Source organism: Ambystoma mexicanum, chromosome 3p (genome assembly GCF_040938575.1).
Source record: "Ambystoma mexicanum isolate Mex_15411 chromosome 3p, UKY_AmexF1_1, whole genome shotgun sequence".
NCBI classification, from domain to species: Eukaryota; Metazoa; Chordata; class Amphibia; order Caudata; family Ambystomatidae; genus Ambystoma; species Ambystoma mexicanum.
This window is the reverse complement of record NC_090925.1, coordinates 251,060,828-251,079,127: the sequence shown is the minus strand read 5'-3', so window position 1 is coordinate 251,079,127 and position 18,300 is coordinate 251,060,828. Positions and strand designations below refer to the sequence as shown.

Genomic DNA, 18,300 nt, shown 5'->3' with positions numbered 1-18,300 from the left:
GGGAACCTATGTGTAGTAATATATAATCTGCAAATATAAAACATAACAAACTATGCTGTAATTTACTTCTTTAAAGTGAGAAACGCATAAGGAGGGAGCACAAGCGACCACTGCAACACACGTTAGGCTAATTATTGTGCACTACGCGTGATAAAGCGTGCACAGGCGGAGGCATCAATCAATACCCCCACACGGACGTAATGATGTGGAATATACTTCTATAATGTGCGAAACACATTAGGAGACGTACGAGTGACCAATGCAGTACGCATCAGGCTAATTAGCCACATATGGTGGCAGACTTAGATAACGCACAAATGAATATTGGTATAACTCACTAAAAGGTTACGTCAGCGTGAGTCTCGCCTGCTATATACAAGCCTAATACATCAAGGGATTGAATATTTGGACTTATACTTAATTTTCCCCTCTATTTGACTAGGTGTTCAAAAGCGGGCACAGGGCATTGTACCCTGTTGAAACATCACCGGCTACCTAAACACCAGACCGGGCTCTAAATCCGGCCAACATTGGGACACAGACATTTAAAGACAAGAATACAGCCCTTGGGGTGAGTATTATGACCACCTCTAGCAAGGATTATATCTAAGAGATAGTGAATGCTGGAATAAGTTTTGTGAAATGATAGTAAGTAGGTATTATTTACCCACAGATGATATCACCCCAGAGAGAGAAAAAAAAAAGAAAGAACCGATACAGCTCTGCTGAAACCTAAGGAATGACACACTACCACCCATCAGACATCCTGAGAGGTAAGCCTTCCTTTTTGTGTCAGCTGCAACACAAACACCTGTAGACATATAAAGTATTGACAGTCCCCCTTTTGTATATATTCCCCTTTTAGGGACGGAAAAAAGGAAAATTGTGATGTCCCACATCCAAAATTGAGACGCTCTCCTGACAGTGAAAGATGGAGCGCAAGACAACAACTGAGAAGATTGTCTTTTTAAAACATTATCTCTGTGATAATAGCTGCCACAGTGAAAGGCCTGAAGAAAGCAAAGAGTGGGTCCGATACCGCTGAAACCGGTAGACAAGGAGTGGATTGGACTGACGACCTAATCCCCTGTACCTATAGATAACAAAATTGGGCCTGTAAAAATTACATCGTCATTTGTCTTTATTTTTATTTTTATTTCTTAGCAATATGAATCAACATTGAGACACATAATCAGTAAAACTACTATTCATATGTTATTGCTTTTTTAGCGTTTTGATAAGTCACACGAAATGGAAGCAATAGTATTAAAAGCAGTCAGATTGACTTCTTCCAATAGTAGTGTGCGCCTAGTTTTAGCAGATTAGGAAAGCATTGAGAGAGGATAGGGCGAGATTCCTCTTCTATCCCCTAACCTTGATAGGTGATACATCAGCACACTACCAGGGCGAGTTACATCTAATTGAGGGATAATTAGTTTTTCTGTAGGGACAGAGAGTGATATGTAGGGAACTGAGATTGAGGAACAAATTGAATAAATGTATTCTGTCTCTTATGTGTTATAACCATGAATGGGTTGAGACAGGATTGCTAACCCGTTGACTTTAGTTGTGACTAACTGGTTCAGCCAGTGACCAACTCGCTAACAGGACAAGGAACAAGAGTTCAGAGACCAGCAGCTTTAAGATGGAAACGCCTGAACCAGCTTTCACTGCGGTTAGTAGGCCCGAGACTGGCCGCCCCTCATCTCCTTTGATTGCTGGTGCAGCTCCGGTATCATAACCGTCCAGTGGGGGTTTGTGGATCAACAGAGTTTCCTGTAAGCACAGGATATCAAAACAAGCTAGGTTCACGTCACTGGGGGCTGTCAGGTGGTTGAACCCTGTGTGTTCCAGGATCCTAGTTTTAATTCTTTCTTCTTTATATGGGTCTCCATTTTTGGTTTTGGGTTTGAGTGGTGTCTTCTCCTGGGTTGCTATTCGGCCGTGAGGATTGAGGCAGCTTTGGAAGCTCAACTCCTCGGTTGCTCCTCTAAGCCCTCAGTGAGTCCTCCTAGGTAGCGATTGTTGTTCTTTCAGTTCAGTTGTCCGGAAGAAAGGAGACCTTAAGTCTTAGTCTGGGTCCATGTGGCACTCTGGAAGGGTCCCAGACTTGTTCTACAGGTGAATTTCTTTGGGCCATTCGTGTTTTTGATTTTGGTAACTGTAGCTGACTCGACTCTCTCTCCAGTGTTTGATTTGGTGCTGTTGGCATTTTTACGGAGTTTGATTCCTTCATTCTCGGTTGTGGGCATGACCTAGATGAGTTGTTGGGACTCAATGGTTGTTGATCTCTTTTTGGACGGTCTGTGGTTAGGTGTTCTACACCATTCGTTGGCCTTAAATCAAATCCGAGTTTTCAATTGTCCCCAGCTTCGAGGAGGGTAGCTGTTACTGCTGCAGACTTAATGTGAAGATATACTGAGTCGGTCACGTGTTTTTTGTCATCTGAAGTTATCGACCTCAAGTTCGGGATGCACTGAAGTAATTGCACGGCTGCTCTGCAATTTAAGATCAAGTGGTCTCGTTTTCCCAGGATTCGTATTAGTTTTAGAGACCTTGTGTTGCGTGATGGGAGGTAATGATGACGCCCACTTCTTGTTTTGATCATTTTCTGTATTTGTTTTTTCCAATCGAGCCCTCCATTTCTTGTCAATTCACTTTCATCTATACAAGGATACTGTCTCACGGAAGCCATCTTTCTGAAATCATCCACTTCTGTACTTCTCGACCTGTATCGTTTTTTGTTTGTTGTCAGCCTTCCAGTACGTTGTTGTACTGATGCTTTTTCCACTTCATTATTCTTAGGTGAATGTATTCATTAGTTTTGTAATAGGTTTCTCTTGGTCTCTTGGAGGTGTTGTTTATTTCTTTTTTCAGAAAGGGTTAGAAATGGAGAAGAAGGTAGAGGTGGAAGTTGCTTAAACGTTTCATCAGGAGTTGGTTTGACTGCCATTACTGTCTTATTTGTCTTTGGCTGAGAGTTGTTTGCGCAACTCGTAGATTCTTTTGTCCTTGTGTCTCCGGCTTCAGGGAGCTCCGATTCTGAGTACTCAAAGGAGTATTCTGATACGTCCATCAGATCTACAGTGGCCTCTGAATCTTTGTTCACAACCAAGACAACTATGCCTGAGTTTAACTCGCTCTCGGCGTGAGTAGTGGAAATATGTTCTTGCCGAATTTCAACAGAAGCCTGCGATCTGGTTACTGATGCTGGCCGCTGCTGATTAGAGTTGGCGCTTAACATAGGGTCCATCCATATCGGCCAGGTGTTGTGCTTGGACCCTTGATGTCAGGTTATTCAGGGAAGCTTTAAGATTTTCCAAGATAAAGGATTCTTTGATACTTTTTTGGTGAGTTACGGCCCCTGTGGGTCCTGCTTGCTGTTTTTTTTTTTTTTGCAATGCTAATTCCTCCTTCTTACTCTTTCCTTTTTTCAGAGCGCCTTTGAGGATGCCTGGTTGTACAGGCTGAACTTGTGGTAGGTTCTTTTCAGTGCTGGTTGGCTTGCTTCCGTAATTGGGTGGTTCCTCTGACTGAAGATTTTCAATATGATGGCTTTCCTCTTCGCGGTCCATCAAGGTAATTTGGTTACTTACGGATGTCTTATTTTGCTGGGTATCGATGTGAGCCTGGACAGGGGATATTAAGTGCCCTTCCAAGTATGTCAGCTTGTTGTGCATTGCTGCCACCAATGAGGTGTGGTCCTTTAAAGTTTCGTGAATTGCCTCATATAACTTTGAGAACGGAGCAAGAGTTATCGTGACCGTAGACATTATGGATAGTAAGTCCATTTTTCTAGTGCTCTCAGTTCATGTTTGATCACCAAGTTTACTTGACAGGCGCTTTCTAGGTGTTTTAGGCACTTGGTTAATGGGTCATTCCAATTTGGTGTTATCAAGATGTATGTAAAGGTGTGTTTGTTTTGGTCCAATCAGCCATTTGATGGGTCACTTGGTTGGGCGGTCAAGGGATCTTGGGGCAGAATTATACTTTCATCTTGGGTCTCATGAGGGTAAGGTCTTTCTGGCACTTTTCCTTTCATTCTACTGCCTACAGTTGTGATATCTCTTGTGATATCTGGAAGCATTGCAGGATATTTTTTTTATCACGTAATCATTGAGGCCTAAAGCCACCTCCCTCTGCTTGCACATGTCCGGTGTAGAGTTTTCCTGAGGCACGTTTATTCTAGGTTCATCTCTTGTCCTGTGCTGGGGTTGGAGGTTATCACCATGGTCACTCTGCTGGTTTATACCTCCTTGGCCAGTTTAGTAGGAAGTTGGTTGTGGGGGGGCTCTGTTAGAAGTCAAATCATTTGGTGTGTGAAGTGCGACGCAAGGCACTATATGTGGTTCCCAAACTGCTTTTAGGTGTGGTGTTATAGTTGGTTCTGGAGTAAGTTTTGGCCCTGACCGGTTTAGTTCACCCAGAGCTGACTGGGTGGGCTGGTGGCAAGATCCATCAATTTAATTTCTGGTGCTTTCCAGTAATTCTGCATCTGATATCTCGTGGGCTATTAAAGGTTCTTTTTCTAGTTTGCTCCCACAAGCTAGCGTTTTTTTGAGAAAACAATTTGCTAGATTCGCTGATATAAATGATTTTTTTGGAACAATTTTTCTTCCCAAGCGCTTTGTCCGAGGATTGGGGTGTTGTAATCTGTGCCGTTTGGGAATTCTCTGTTGGCCGCAAGCCTTGTTTGTTTTTTTTTTTTGTTCTGAGAGTGGTGTTAGGACTGGAATTACCTTCACAGGCACAATTTGTTTCCTTTCGGTTCTCTTCCTTGGGTTTTGCAGTATAGAGTTTTGCATCCTTTTTCTTGTATGTCTTTTCCTGGTCTGTTTTGACGTTGATTGAGTTATTATTACCATTTTATTCGTTTTCTGTTTATGTTGACGCAGATGTGGTTCCCCTGTTTTGACATTAGGGGGAGGTGTTAGAGCGGGGACTCTGCTCTCTCCACTCTCACACGAGGGAGAAAACAAGTCAGCTCTGTCCCCATCTGGCTCCACGACGTCTATGGTCGGGTCCCGCTCCCCGGCGACTCAGTCTGGGTTTCACACAGGGACGATGTCCCCTCACCCCCAAGCGGAGCCGTGTCGCCAGCCAGGACCCTCTCTTCTGCGGACGCGGCTCCACAGCACCTCTCCGCCTCCCTGACCCCCACCATAGGACACTCCTTCCGAGCACCCACTGGCTCCCTGTGCACCTCAGCCATAACGTGCAGCGTTGGGCCGCCCTCCAGAGCCCCCGACTGGAGAGAAAGGGGCTCCGGGCCCAGAAGCCAAGCACTGCAGGCCCGCTACTTGAAGGAGACAGAAGCCCAGAAGGGCTCCAGGGCTGCGACCCCGCAACAGGTATTAACTCTTGGCTGGGTAGCCTAGAGGGGTGGAGAGAGGGGATGGCAAGGGAGTTGAATGTTTTTGGTGGGTGTTACGAAGGATTTCCCATCCAGGTCTTCTCTCCGCCAAGTTGACGGGTGACGTGTATGTTTCAAGGTGTTCTTGTTTATGGTCAGTTGGTCTTTTGTGTTGACCGCTGGGCTAGTTGTGTTGTGTACGGACGTGCCGCCTAACAGTTCTGGCACATATGACAAGTTCTCCAGGGTAGGAGCGGAAGGAAGGATTAACCGCTGTGCTATTTAGATCGTTTTCAAGCGTGACGGCTCTGGTTTCTTGCTCATATAGTGCGTTTGCATGCATGGGAGGATTGAGCAGAGCTCCACTTGGCGTGAGCAGCGCCCTGGGGCTTGTCAGGCTTACCTTCAGTCCCCCTCCTGCAAGACTTCTCCTCCTCTTCACTTTGAGGAAGGGGCAGTATACAGACTTCCATGGGAACTTCCCGCCTCATGTCCCTCAGAGACTGATCCTCCTCATGGTGCCTCGAGCTCCTCAACAGGTGACCCTCGTCCATGACTGTGGGGGCTGTCAAGGAGTGGGATCTGCAAGACTGCCACTCTCCGCAACTCCGCGGCTGCTCCGTGGCAGGCTGAAGGTTTTAACAGTTCCTCCTACCAGTAGAAAGAGAAAGCAGACTGGCAGGTGAGCAGGTAGGCCAGGTTTCCAAACGAACAGAAGGAGCTGTAAGACTGCAACTGTCTGCAACTCTGCGGCCACTCTGCGGTGGCGTGAAGGTTTTAACAGGTCCTCCCACCAGTAGAAAGAGAAAGCAGACTGGCAGGTAGGCAAGATTTCCAAACAAACAGAAGGAGCTGCAAGACTGCAACTCTCGGCAACTCTGCGGCTGCTCGTCGGCGGGCTGAAGGTTTTAACAGGTCCTCCCATCAGTAGAAAGAGAAAGCAGACTGGCAGGTAAGCAAGTAGGCATGGTTTCCAAACGAACAGAAAAAGCTGCAAGACTTCAACTCTCTGCAACTCCGCGTTTCTACTGCTCTGTCGTGGGAAACCCGATCAGTCCTTGGTTGAAAGTTTCCAAAAAACGATGCTACTTAGGAGCCTCTAGAGAATTCACTACCTCAGTAAAATGCTTGGGGTTTGTGAATGACGTGCAACTCTCTATGAATCCTAAAATAAACAGCCAAGTGAAATCAGCTAATTTTCATCTTAGTGCATTAACAGCAATAAAACCACTTCTGTCTAATTCCCATCTTCGCACTTTGATTCAATCCCTAGTTTTTATCAAGAATAGACTTTGGAAATTCCTTGCTGATGGGGAACCCAAATGCATATATCACTCCACTGAGATCTATTTTTAATGCTGTTGCACGATTGGTCCAGGGAGCGAGGAAATGTGATCACATTTCAACAATCATGAAGGAGCTGCATTGGTTACCGAGTGATTAGAGGATACGTTTTAAAATGATATGTCTGGTGTATAAAGCGTTACATTTTAAGAATATTTTTTAAGTGAGTTGAAGATTTCAGGTGGTTCCAGGGAGAGCATGCAGTCGAGAATCCCTAATTTTAGAAGTACCAATGTTGAAGCAGAGTTTCTCCAAGAAACGTTCATTTTCCGGAGGTGCTTTAAAACCGCTGACCACCCTACCCATAAGGATGTTTGAAGACTTCCCAAAATTCAAGAAACTTTTTAAGCCATGGTTAGAGGATATGTTTTGTTAGGATTTGGATGTGTGATGAGAGTTTTTATCTGGATTGATGTATTAGTCTGTCAGCAGTATATTGGAAGTGAGTACTGTATTTTTAATTAGGGTTTATGGAAACAATCAGTTTTAGGTTTGATAGGATGTGTACATTTTACATTGTTTTATTTTGTTCATGAAAACGTGTACAGTGCTCTGATGCCCTCAGGCCAAGTTGACACTTATGAATTTATTTAGAAATAAAATAAATGAATAGAAACAGTAAGACATTCGCCCTATTATTAAGACTACACATAAATACTAATCTAGCATCCTTACTGCCTCCGTACTTTGCTTCTACAGCCAATCTAAATGAGTGAAGCCATTGTAATCCATAACACAGCAATATGGTACTCACAAAATTGATGTGTAGAAAGGTAATGTTTTGCTAGTCCAGAAAGAAATAATAATAAAAATGTCGACCCCATAACTGCGACCACTACGTTGATGCGCCTTTAGGTGTGCACAAAATACTGACTCCCATTACTGAGCCCAAGCAGAGCAGGGGTTGCGGGGTGTCCCCTGCTCCTCTTGGGCGCAGGTACTGGAGTTGGAGATTGCGGGGGGTTTCCCTGCTGGTAAGCAGAGGATAAGTTGAAAACAAAAATGAAGAGAAAGGACCCTGCAGCGTCAGTATAGACCCACACAAGTGGAAGGAAATGACACTGCAGAGTTGGAAGAGAGACGGCGGCACACTTCACTGTGTGCTGCCGATAAGGTAAGTGGATAGGGAGAGGCGGGTATGGGGATGAAGGGCACAGTTGGGGAGAATTCTCATTTCTGTGCTAATTCCCCTCCACCTCAGAGACCCCCCAGCTCTTTTGCTGGACTTTAGTACTTTTACTTTTTATCCTGGAGTGAGTGAGACCTTTTTCTCACTCTCTCATGTGTTTTGACCTGATTTGGATGATGTGTGTTCACTGTTTTTGGAGTCTGACAAACTCCATAGGCATCTACTTTTTGCATGGTGACAAACAGCACATTCAGTGCAGTGTCACAGCGAAATCCCTTTAGATTTCTCACAAGGTTTAAATACCTTTTCTTGGGTGAACTACAGTCCCCAGGAATAGTAAAGTGAAATTGACTTTACTTACCTTTTCTCTTTGTAGGTCCAGCACAACCCATCTTATTTGGAGTGCTGGGGCGGTTATCTAGTATCCCTTTTTTTAAATATATATTCACATATTTATTTGAATTTTACAAAGAACATTAACAGTGCCAATTATTACAACTTATTTAACATGTAGAAATGCAACAATTCACATGTGTGGCAAATCACTTAGAACAGTATTAAAGTTTTTAAAGACCAATGGAGCTAAACAATTACATTTCTAGGAATTTTCCCCATATATCTTCAAATAAGCGTCTTTTTTGTATTTGCATAAGATCAAGCTTTCCATGTTTGACATGTGTTCTAGATCCTTCAGCCAATCATAAACAGATGGAGTTTGATCACTCTTCCAGAACCTTAGAATAATTTTCTTAGCAGATAGTGATGCTCTAAAAAACCAACATCTTTGTGAATATGACACATCCTCTATCAGGTTTTCTTCACCTAGAATAATACTATCAATCATAATCTAGATCTAACATTAAGACTTGATTAATTGTCGTGGTTACCTCCCTCCAAAGGTTTCTCACAGATCCACACTCCCATATCATGTGTTCAAATGTTCCTCTCTGTAACTTAAATCTCCAACAAGCCTCAGACATTAACAATCCCCTCATATACAAGTTCTGTGGGGTCCAAAACACCCTGTTCAGGATTTTAATTTGTCTCACCCTTTCTCTCAGATTCAACGAGGTTAAAGATACATTTCTGCAAATATTTCCACATCTACCCACAGACATCTCTGAATTCAATGCCTCAGACGATTTCACTAGAAGGCTTTCATTCAGAACTTTGAACTGTTCTAGGAACGTATGCACTTTGGAGGCCATGTGGCCATCTTTCCTGAATTCCCGCAGCCAGACAAACATTCTCATGTAGCATTTTTATGTTAGCCTCACTACTTAAAATATTTGGTGGTAGTGGTTTAATTTTTCCTACCATTGTGCTTTTCTATGGTAGGCTGAACCCTCAGCTGCAGTACAGCACCAATGGGTGAGCATTTTGGCAAACTGGCCCGTCTTCTTTTTTCACCATTTTCTCTTTGTGAGGTCCTTCTTGGGTTTTACTCTGTGCATTGAGACAGGGTTGAGACATTTGTTTGTCTTGCCTTTGGCGGGCTTCAGTCCTGAAGCCTGCCTCTGGCTCCAGTGTATCTGGAAGGACAGGATGTGAGGAGGGGATCCCGTCTCTAGGAATGCCTGAATGCAACCCGTCCTGCTGTGTGATTGACAGCCTAGGCTGTGCATGAATGGGGGAAACCTGCTTAAATGGCGACTATAGGCCGAGTCGGCCACTGGGATAGACACCCGACGAAGAAACCGTGAATGAAGCTTTCTGCATCCTCCTGGACCTTTGAGTTGCCCGATGAAGCCCTGCACAATCAATGCGCTGCGCCATAATGGGAGTCGACAATTTAATAGTCGACATTATGGCCGGCGCGGTGCTCACACAGATTCGTCCAGAAACAATCACTGTAAACACCCACTTGGAAAAACCAGGAGGTGCCTTCAGAATTTAAAAAACGCACCGAAAATAACCTCTGTTTCGAAGATCAAGCTAAGCAAAAGTCCTTGATAACATTAATGTTCCAAAAGTAAAAATGATAAACCATGATGAAAATTTGATCCAGCTGTCTGCACCACCCACCCCCTCGCCCCGCCCCCCGTTCAAAGTGCAGCTCCTTGTTACATCTATCCTGCCGGCCTTTTCTTGGTCCCAGATAACTCTGAAAAACCTCTCAAAATCTCCTTCTCTATAAAAACATGTGTCCGCTTTCCATGGCTGTCACAGGGCTACATCTGACCTATCAAAAGCAGTTTCCCATGGGGTGTTCTCAGCCTGTCATTGGCATTGGCAGGCGTTGCCGCTGTTCTGGACGCTCAGCAATGTGTTACAGCGGAAGCGGTGCTCATGTATTTGGACCGTTCTGTTTTTTGGGGATAGGGGTTTTCAGGAACGTGTTCTGCTGAAGCAATGTTCAACTGTATAGACACTGCTGGTCCTCCGTGCTCTAGAGGCGTTCGTGAATATGTTTCCAGTCCGAAAAAGCTCCACGAATTGTTATGACTATAGCCTCTGTGTGAAAGCACGAGACATTTCCATTCGCCTGTAGCACAAAACAAAAAACACTACAATCACTAAAAATTCAGTAAGGATATCATCTTGTTTAGTGGCCATTTCGTGAGTTATCACAATTCAATGCAAATTAAAATATATGGATACGATCTATGCCCGAAACAGTTAATAACACATGATATGGTTAAAAAATAGTCCACCGGCGCCCCTCTGTCGAGAACGAACAAGGCCCATTGACCTGTTCTTTGGGAAGGTACCCACTCGAGAGTCCGCAGATGCGCACTGCTGTTGAAGGAAAATGTGAAACAACTACAGAATACAATAGTTTAGAAAATGACGTTTGAAGGCAGACAGCACATAACGGTGTTGATGTGCAACATGCTACACACTGCAGCATAAGCACAGCAGAGTTGCTCACTGCATTACAGCGATCGCAGGAATACATGCCAACGGCTCCCTCAAAGATTGGCTTCCGCGCTGGCACGTGCCTGCCAACGAGAGCATAATTATACATGCTGCTGCATGGCGTTTTTCTGGGACACTTGCCATGTATACTCTTTCATGTCACTGAGTACACCTGCGCCTTGTTTAACCTTTCCTGGCTAATCAGTTTCATTTTCGTGCCATTGGTTTGTGAATACATTGTGTGTGGTTATCATGCGGTCCACAATGCATGAATTGCCGTTGTTGGTGCTTCCATTTGAAGCGATGCATTTGTCTATCTCTGCACTTACTCTCTTAGAATTAGAGTGCGTCACATACAAGCTGTTACCACCAACCTTTATCTGGAGCAAAAAACCGCTAGGTACTTTGGCGGTTATGGGTCTTTAAACTCGTTGTAGATCCACCTTCTTAAATAAATAATAAAATTGTAATTGTGTTTATATAAATAACGTTTAAGCGTTTTTTTTATCATTCATTATCTCATATCAAATACTGTTTTTGCCGTGTTTTGCCATCTAGTGGATAAAGAAATACTGCATGTAGATGTTCAGATAAATCACCATGCCATTTTGTCTTCCTAAAAATGCCAAAGTGGAAGTCGTATTTTACCTGTTTTTCAAAAATACGCTCTTTTCAGACGAAAATATGACTATTCCTCTTTGGCGTTTTTAGGAAGACAAAATGGCATGTTGATTTATCTGAAAATCTACATACAGTATATATTTTTTTTACATGCAGAGTATTTGAAACAACATGTGAGTATTCGTTCATATCTGCAGGCAGAAAAATGTGCAGGTGCAACTCGTCTTGTGGTCCTGCATTTATGTCAAACGGGAAGTGTTTCAAGCAGCGCGTGCGTGTACTGTGTGCACGAGCATAAAGAGGGACCGGCCCCTCTGTCCCTGGGCTGGCTACTTTCCTCTACTCGTTCGCTCTGCTCCACATGCCGAAGAAGGGACTACCCTTACCTTGCAAACGTCTTGCATGCCTTGCCAAACCACCCACGCGCAGTGGTGAACAGAAACTTGATGACGAGAAGCGCGAGCAGGGCGTTCCGCTGCAGCCAGGGCTTGTCGGCAAGCTGATTGGAGTCTCTCAGGGCAGACAAGGACTTCAAGATGGAGGCTTTGGGGGCGTCTGGGCTATTCCTTCCCCTGGCAAGAGATTCGGCGCTGCTGCTGCTGCTGATTCCCACTTCTCCTCCTGTCAAGACAAACGTCATGGCATTGAACCAATCATCATCCCCCAAAGTTGCACTGGCCTGTAGGCAAAGGAAATCAGTGCTGCTTCTGAAAGGCAAGTCTGGCCTGTTCTCCCAACCCTACACGCCACTCACAGCCTTTCACCTCGTTTTCCTATCGGACACCCTATCAATTTAGGAGTCATAGGATTCCATGTCTCAATCTATTGGTCACAGGTATGTATTACTTCAATCTCAACATGAACGGACAAAAAACCCACATTACAGCGTTGTGTTTTAGTTTCTCAACATAAATATTGTATATCTCTTTTTGGTTAACTAAAAGTGGCTGGAAAAATAACAGTACTTCTTTGGTAACCAGCCCTTTCTTGTGTGGTAGCTCTCTCACCTCCAATCCATTACAAAACACACACCCATCTCTATTTCACATTATTACTTGCCTTATATGTTTTTGTAATGTGTGGCACCCCATACCTTCATATTCTTAACAGCCTTTTGCTTTTGGCTGCTTGGGGTGGTGGCGCAAGCCACACCCAAAATGAGGGATAGACATTGTTATGCAGCGATATTGGCTGTGGAGCCTATTGGACAGCGCACACATTGTTATTCTGCGTGCCGCATAAACGTAATCTGTCTTCTCTTTCCATGGTGTCATGGAAATAGCGCAAGCCTCTCCTATATTGCAAAGCTGTGCTGCAGAGTGTTTTCTCCCCTAGTCCACATCAAAACCGCACATAGGTAGCAGAGCAGGAACGAGGTGCTCTTTGTCTCACAATGGCAGGGGGTGGGGGGGGGCGGGGTGGCAGGAAGGCCAGTGAGGAAATGTAAGCACCAGGAAGCCAACCCAAAGCGTTCTTGCATTCCAAGAGCTCTGCCCACCTGCCTGAGGCGTTTGTCCCTGCATTATTCTCCTACTGTGGGCAAAGAAGGAGCCAGCTGGAAGAGAAGAGTGCAGCGCTACTGCGCTCTTCACCTGCACATCATAGAGAGGAGCTGGGCATGGGGAAGGGTGGTCACAGGGGTTTATACCAGAGGCGCTGGGGCAGAAATTTAACTGTACCCTGGCATTTCACAGCAATCCTTGGCAATAAAGTTGTTTCCATTGGATGCCAATCGTTGGCAATGCAGCACGTACCTGATAAATAATGGATTTCCTTCACAACCAGGTAAGCTACTTGGGCAGTTATTGGCCATCTTTGGCAAAGAGATAGGCTTATGCCCATTTAATGGTGATCTTTCACAATGAGGCAAGGCCCTGGGCAGTTAATGCCATCCTTGGCAATGGTGCATTCGATTGCAATATGCCACAAATGCCTGTCAATTCTTGGTAAAATGGCCCATGACCAACCATATTCAAAAAGAAGATGTATTTAACAGGTGTCTACCCACAAGACACCCTTGCCAATACATTTACATTGGGAAAACTAATCGTAAGTGTAAAACGAGATTGATTGAGCACAAGAGTTGTATCAAAAATAAGACAGATCAGGCACCACTTGTAAAACACTTTTTGGAAAGAGATCATAAGTGTACTGACTTCAATTGGACCATCTTGAAACATGTAAGAGGATGAACACAAGATCTAATTAACAAAAAACTATTGAGTTTAGAACAAACATTTTTTTTACTAAGAGCCATGTTGAAGGTCTTAATGAAAATATTGAGTGGCACAATGCATACAAGATACATACCCATGTGCCCAATCAACTCGTTAAGGAACTTTTTTGTTGTCATATAGGCATAAAGAATGGAGATGGAAAAGATACTGTATAAAAACCTGGGAACAACCCTAACCACTAAATGGCAGACCTTATATGAAATATATTCTGTTGTTAAAAGACAACTTTGTGTTGGTATATGCACGAAAAGGTCCAATAATCACAGTAAAGGAAATAATGTGGCAATAATCATTTGGAACACTCCATTAAGGAATTAAAGTCATAGGAAGTCATCATGATACTATGCGTTTTATGATATTACCAGATATTTCCACTGGTCTGTGAAAGTGGTGAACGCAGATGCTACAAGCTGTGTCCTTTGTCAGATATATATGTGTTTTGACTTAAGGTTTGTAAACCAAACAATATGATTCACCATATTTACTTAGCAATTTAGCATACACGCATATATGTACTTCACAGATGAAATAAATCTTGGAACAGCTGTAACCTCCAAGTGGCGGTAAATGTAAATCATCCTACCTGTAAAGGATAAGCTCAGTGATATTGTATACCATATGTTTCTGTTGTGGGTTTCCCCGATATGGTGTATGAAAATCTATGCTGTTTGCAATAACGATTTGGGATTGTTTAACCATGTCATTCCTCCTAATTATACCTGTGCTGTTTGCTATAATGATTTTGGTTTTTTGCACCATGTCAAGTATGTGATAGAGAACATTGTGTGGACATTATGTTTATGTTATTACTGGGTGTTTCCATCAATCCCTCATAAGTTATAAAAGTGGGCTCTATAACTTGTTCTTTTGCCCTACATATGTGAGGTTTGATCAGCTAGGCATGGCCCGTTGTTTGCTCCCTCTCCCATCCCCATTCAGCCCTATGGGAGCTGAAATGGGAATGGGGAAGGACCGTGTCCGGGTCCTTGGAGGGAGGAATTACCGGGCCTTCCGAACTGGCCCGTAAGTCCTTATTCCGAGGACACGGACGCGATTTCGGCAGCAGTCATGCCGCCAATAGCGGCATGGCTACCGCCGAACTCGTAATGAGGGCCAGTGTCTTTAACCCATAGGATTCATCATTGTTGAGGAACAGACAGAAAGAAAGTGATAGGAAAGAAGAATTATCACTTTAAATACACAAGCAATTTTACCCCTGATGAATGTCCTACATTTGTCTGTGTTTTAAGGACAGAAACTTGTACAAGTTGGGTTTGAGAAAAATATACCAATTGCACTTTAGAATTTGAAAAACTACTCCAGTGTGAAATTTCATACAGAGAAACGTTGCAATCACTACAACAATTAACACACAGTATGTGTTTCCTTGTGTCTTGTAAAGTGTATGTTTTGCATGTTTTAGACATCGTGTTTAATATTGAATTTTATGTAATCTGATCATTTTAGGAGTGTTTTACTCTACAGATTTAAATAATAAAAATACCTTTTAAGGTGTTTTGTTGACATATTATTGGTTCTTCTTGTCCTGTCTTGTGGTGTAGACACTTGTTAAATACATCTTCTTTTTGAATATCATAGATCTTATCCATGTGGTAAGAAGTGTGTGATCCCCAAAGCATGGCACATGCCGTTTGAGAATAGTCCATGACCAATCATGCAATGGGAGCCTTGGCAGCGGTGCAAGCACCGTGGCATTTGATGGCACAGTTAGTGACAAGGCAATTTCCTGGCGATTTGGTGACAACTTTTGGCAAAGTGGCGCTCCACCCTTGGCCATGCCGGCTGTATCCACAATCCCCCTGCCAGAGACCTGGGATGCTGGCGGCATGGCTACAGACGTCCTCCTTTTGTCCCCCCAAACTATTGGCTTTGTCCAGGGGCATTGCTAGGGGGGATAAGGGGGCTATAGCCCCTGATCTTTTGGTTGTAGCCCCGGATAGAATCCCAGGAGCTACAGCCAAAAGACTAGCTAGCCCCCAATCCCAACAGTTCTGACATCAGCTTAGCCCCTGGTCTTTTCTAGACCTAGCAACTCCCCTGGCTTTGTCCATTTCTTGTCCATCTCTATGTAAATTACCTGAATCCTTCCCTGGCCTTAACCGGAGCAGTGTAATTTGTTTTTGATATGATAGGGTATTTATAACACGCTTAATACCCAGAGGTTTCTAAGCGTGGACCCAGGGATCGAACCTGTGTTGCTCCATGTCGTCTTGCTTCCAAGGCGAGCATGTTGCCGCTGAGCTATCCTCCCGAGACGTTGCGATATGCTGGTCTTTTTACATTAAAAAGGGATAAAATTGAAATGTGCAAAATGTTGAGTATGTGGAAAATGCGAATGTGAGGGCTATATTTGCAACCTTGAGATTTCACAATGGAGGTATTGACTGGGCCCAGCGGCAGAACAGGAGGCAGGATGTACTATAGGATTATGAAGGCAGTGCTACATATAAAACCAAACCAATCAAATAGCTGGACTCACCCCAAAACGATGACTGTCCCAGCTGGGCAATAGTGCTCTGGATCCCAGATCTGTTCACAAAAACTCTAAAGAGAGAACGAAGTTGTCAGAAAAAAATCCCTGAGCTATTTCATCAGCATCTAGAGTTGATAACTGCAGTGTGTACGTGTCTAATCACATGACCTGTGTATGTTACAGCTAATAAACATAAATCCTGACAAAAAAACATTCTTTAATATTCACTAGTGCTTCCCCACGACTCTCCTCCCCCACTTGTGCGGGTGCGAGTAGACGTCAATCACAATGGGCTGCAGCCGTGCGTCATAAAGGAAGCTCGAGCGGGCGTCAAGCGGGCAAAGGCGGAAGTGGAACACCACAAAGACTGAGCACGTGACACTTCTTGTGGCAGCATCTTCCTCGTCTCCCAGGATTTGACGGGTTAGGCACTCGGCCAGGGGCGGATTTAACACTGAGGCAAGAGCGCATGGGATGACGGCACACCCTGCTCTGCCTATCTCACTTTGAAGTCAAACAGCCAGGACTGCACGGGGTCTCCCACCGTTATCTTATCATTTTAACCAGGCCAGCAAGCAGACCATGTACTACAGGATGTGATTAGTGCTGTTAACAGGTTAAATGTTGCATGAAACATCTGTCCCTCAACTTAATTAATGTCGCACTAATCCAAACTAACCTCCGCCTGCTGTCAATATTGCCTGCAGGTCCTTTTGCCTTACATCTGCCACTGCACTCACCCCGGCTTCACCCACCGTTAACCTTTGCAAGGCAGCCTGTGCTTAGTCCCGAAAACACGTGGCTGGTGATAGCCTCCCGGAGATGTACGGCCGGGTGTCAAGGACTGGCAAGCCTGCCCCCAGACGTGGGCCCGAAGGATAAACATGATATTTATCGCTCTCGCTCCTGTAGGGCCCGGGCGTTGGGTCAGAGTCCGTCCTGTGTCAAGACTGCAGGAAAGGTGGCGAATTTTAGACATGAACATACCCAGGAATGACAGCTAGCAGGGGTCAAGTCATAAAAAAAATGGGAGGGGACTCAGTGACATACCAATTGTGACGTCACCAGAAATTAGCATATCAAGGTGCCCTCTGAAAAAAGTGGGGGGCAGTGGAGGGGAGCCACCCAATGCGAAATAAGTGGATTCCATTAGAGGTCGTTGCATTTTGGAAGGGCTGGTGGGCCTGCTTCTAAGTCACATATCAGACCAAGACTAGGCACGGATAGGCCTCGCGCAGGACATATGGTCGGGGGACCGTAAGTCACATGAGCCAGCCCTAGCGTGCTTCCAGAGGCAGCAAACTCCTGGGTTAACTCCCTAAAGGCCAATCCACCCATTTAAAAGCCCTTTAGGTGAGACCTGTCAAAACCTTTACTATGCGATAATGAGCACACACCTCGTGACGGCCGGCTGGGAGACTGGCAGCAGCGAGCCTGTCAGGGAGGCTTCGCTGCTGCTCTCACTCGAGTTGCTGTCATCATACGCGTCCTGGAGGTCGGAGGTTTTCACCCCGGGTCTCTCCTGATGCATTGTCCTCAAGGATGTCGAGAAATGCCACCTCCTCTCAGACTAGGGCGACAATGCTGGTCTCCATGACCTAACCCCGTGTAACAATCAGACATTAAGTGACTTGCCGACAGGTCACCAGGTGTTTCCTGAAAGCAGCTAATGAGGCCCTGTGCCTGTGTGGGTGGGGATGGCACCCCCTCTCGTGACATCATTAGGAGATGGCGGGAGGGATCGTGTTATTGGCTAAGATGCGTCCGCTGCTGTCGATGAAATCATAATGGACTAGGCCAGCTGGGCCTCTGACACTGCCCTGGGATGTGCGTCACATCATCTGGGTGCCTCGGGCGGGTCTCCAGGGTGGTTACTCTCACGGAGGAAAGGTGACCTAACGCAGAAGTGTTTTAATTGGCATCAGAAATTTAGGAGGGGCCACGAAGTCGTGTTTTGACGTAACACGTATTGAGCGCCAGGACTAATACGTGTTTGTTGGCCTTGGAATACAATTAAAGGGGTCGTAAAAAAGATATAGTCGAGTGTGTGAAAGGGAGTGAAGTCTGTTAAAAGTGTTTTAAAGTGTTAATGTTTAGTCTTAAGATCGACTTAAATCGAAATCTGATCAAAATAGGCCAAGGCATTTTCCAGTCCCTCAGTTATAATCATTCCAAAGACAATGTATATACGACTCTATACTTCCCTTCCATGTTAGGAAATAATGGAATTCCAAAGGTCTGTTACTGAAGATGCCATTCTAAT

The 18,300-nt window shown here is 44.6% G+C and overlaps 1 protein-coding gene across 2 annotated transcripts in view; it reads right to left on the bottom strand.

Moving 5' to 3' along the window:
- Positions 1-17,899, bottom strand: part of LOC138580306 (SUN domain-containing protein 3-like) — a 153,530-nt gene extending 135,631 nt beyond the window's left edge. Inside the window, exons 1-3 of one of the 2 annotated variants that reach the window (XM_069650729.1) lie at positions 17,435-17,899; positions 16,044-16,108; positions 11,693-11,927 (exon numbers count right to left, since the gene is read on the bottom strand). In XM_069650729.1, coding sequence (XP_069506830.1) covers positions 11,693-11,927; positions 16,044-16,108; positions 17,435-17,568 — 434 coding nt within the window. In that variant the 5' untranslated portion in view covers positions 17,569-17,899. The remainder of the gene's footprint in view (positions 1-11,692; positions 11,928-16,043; positions 16,109-17,434) is intronic. The other variant, XM_069650728.1, reaches the window with a different exon arrangement.
- Positions 17,900-18,300: the final 401 nt, after the last annotated feature.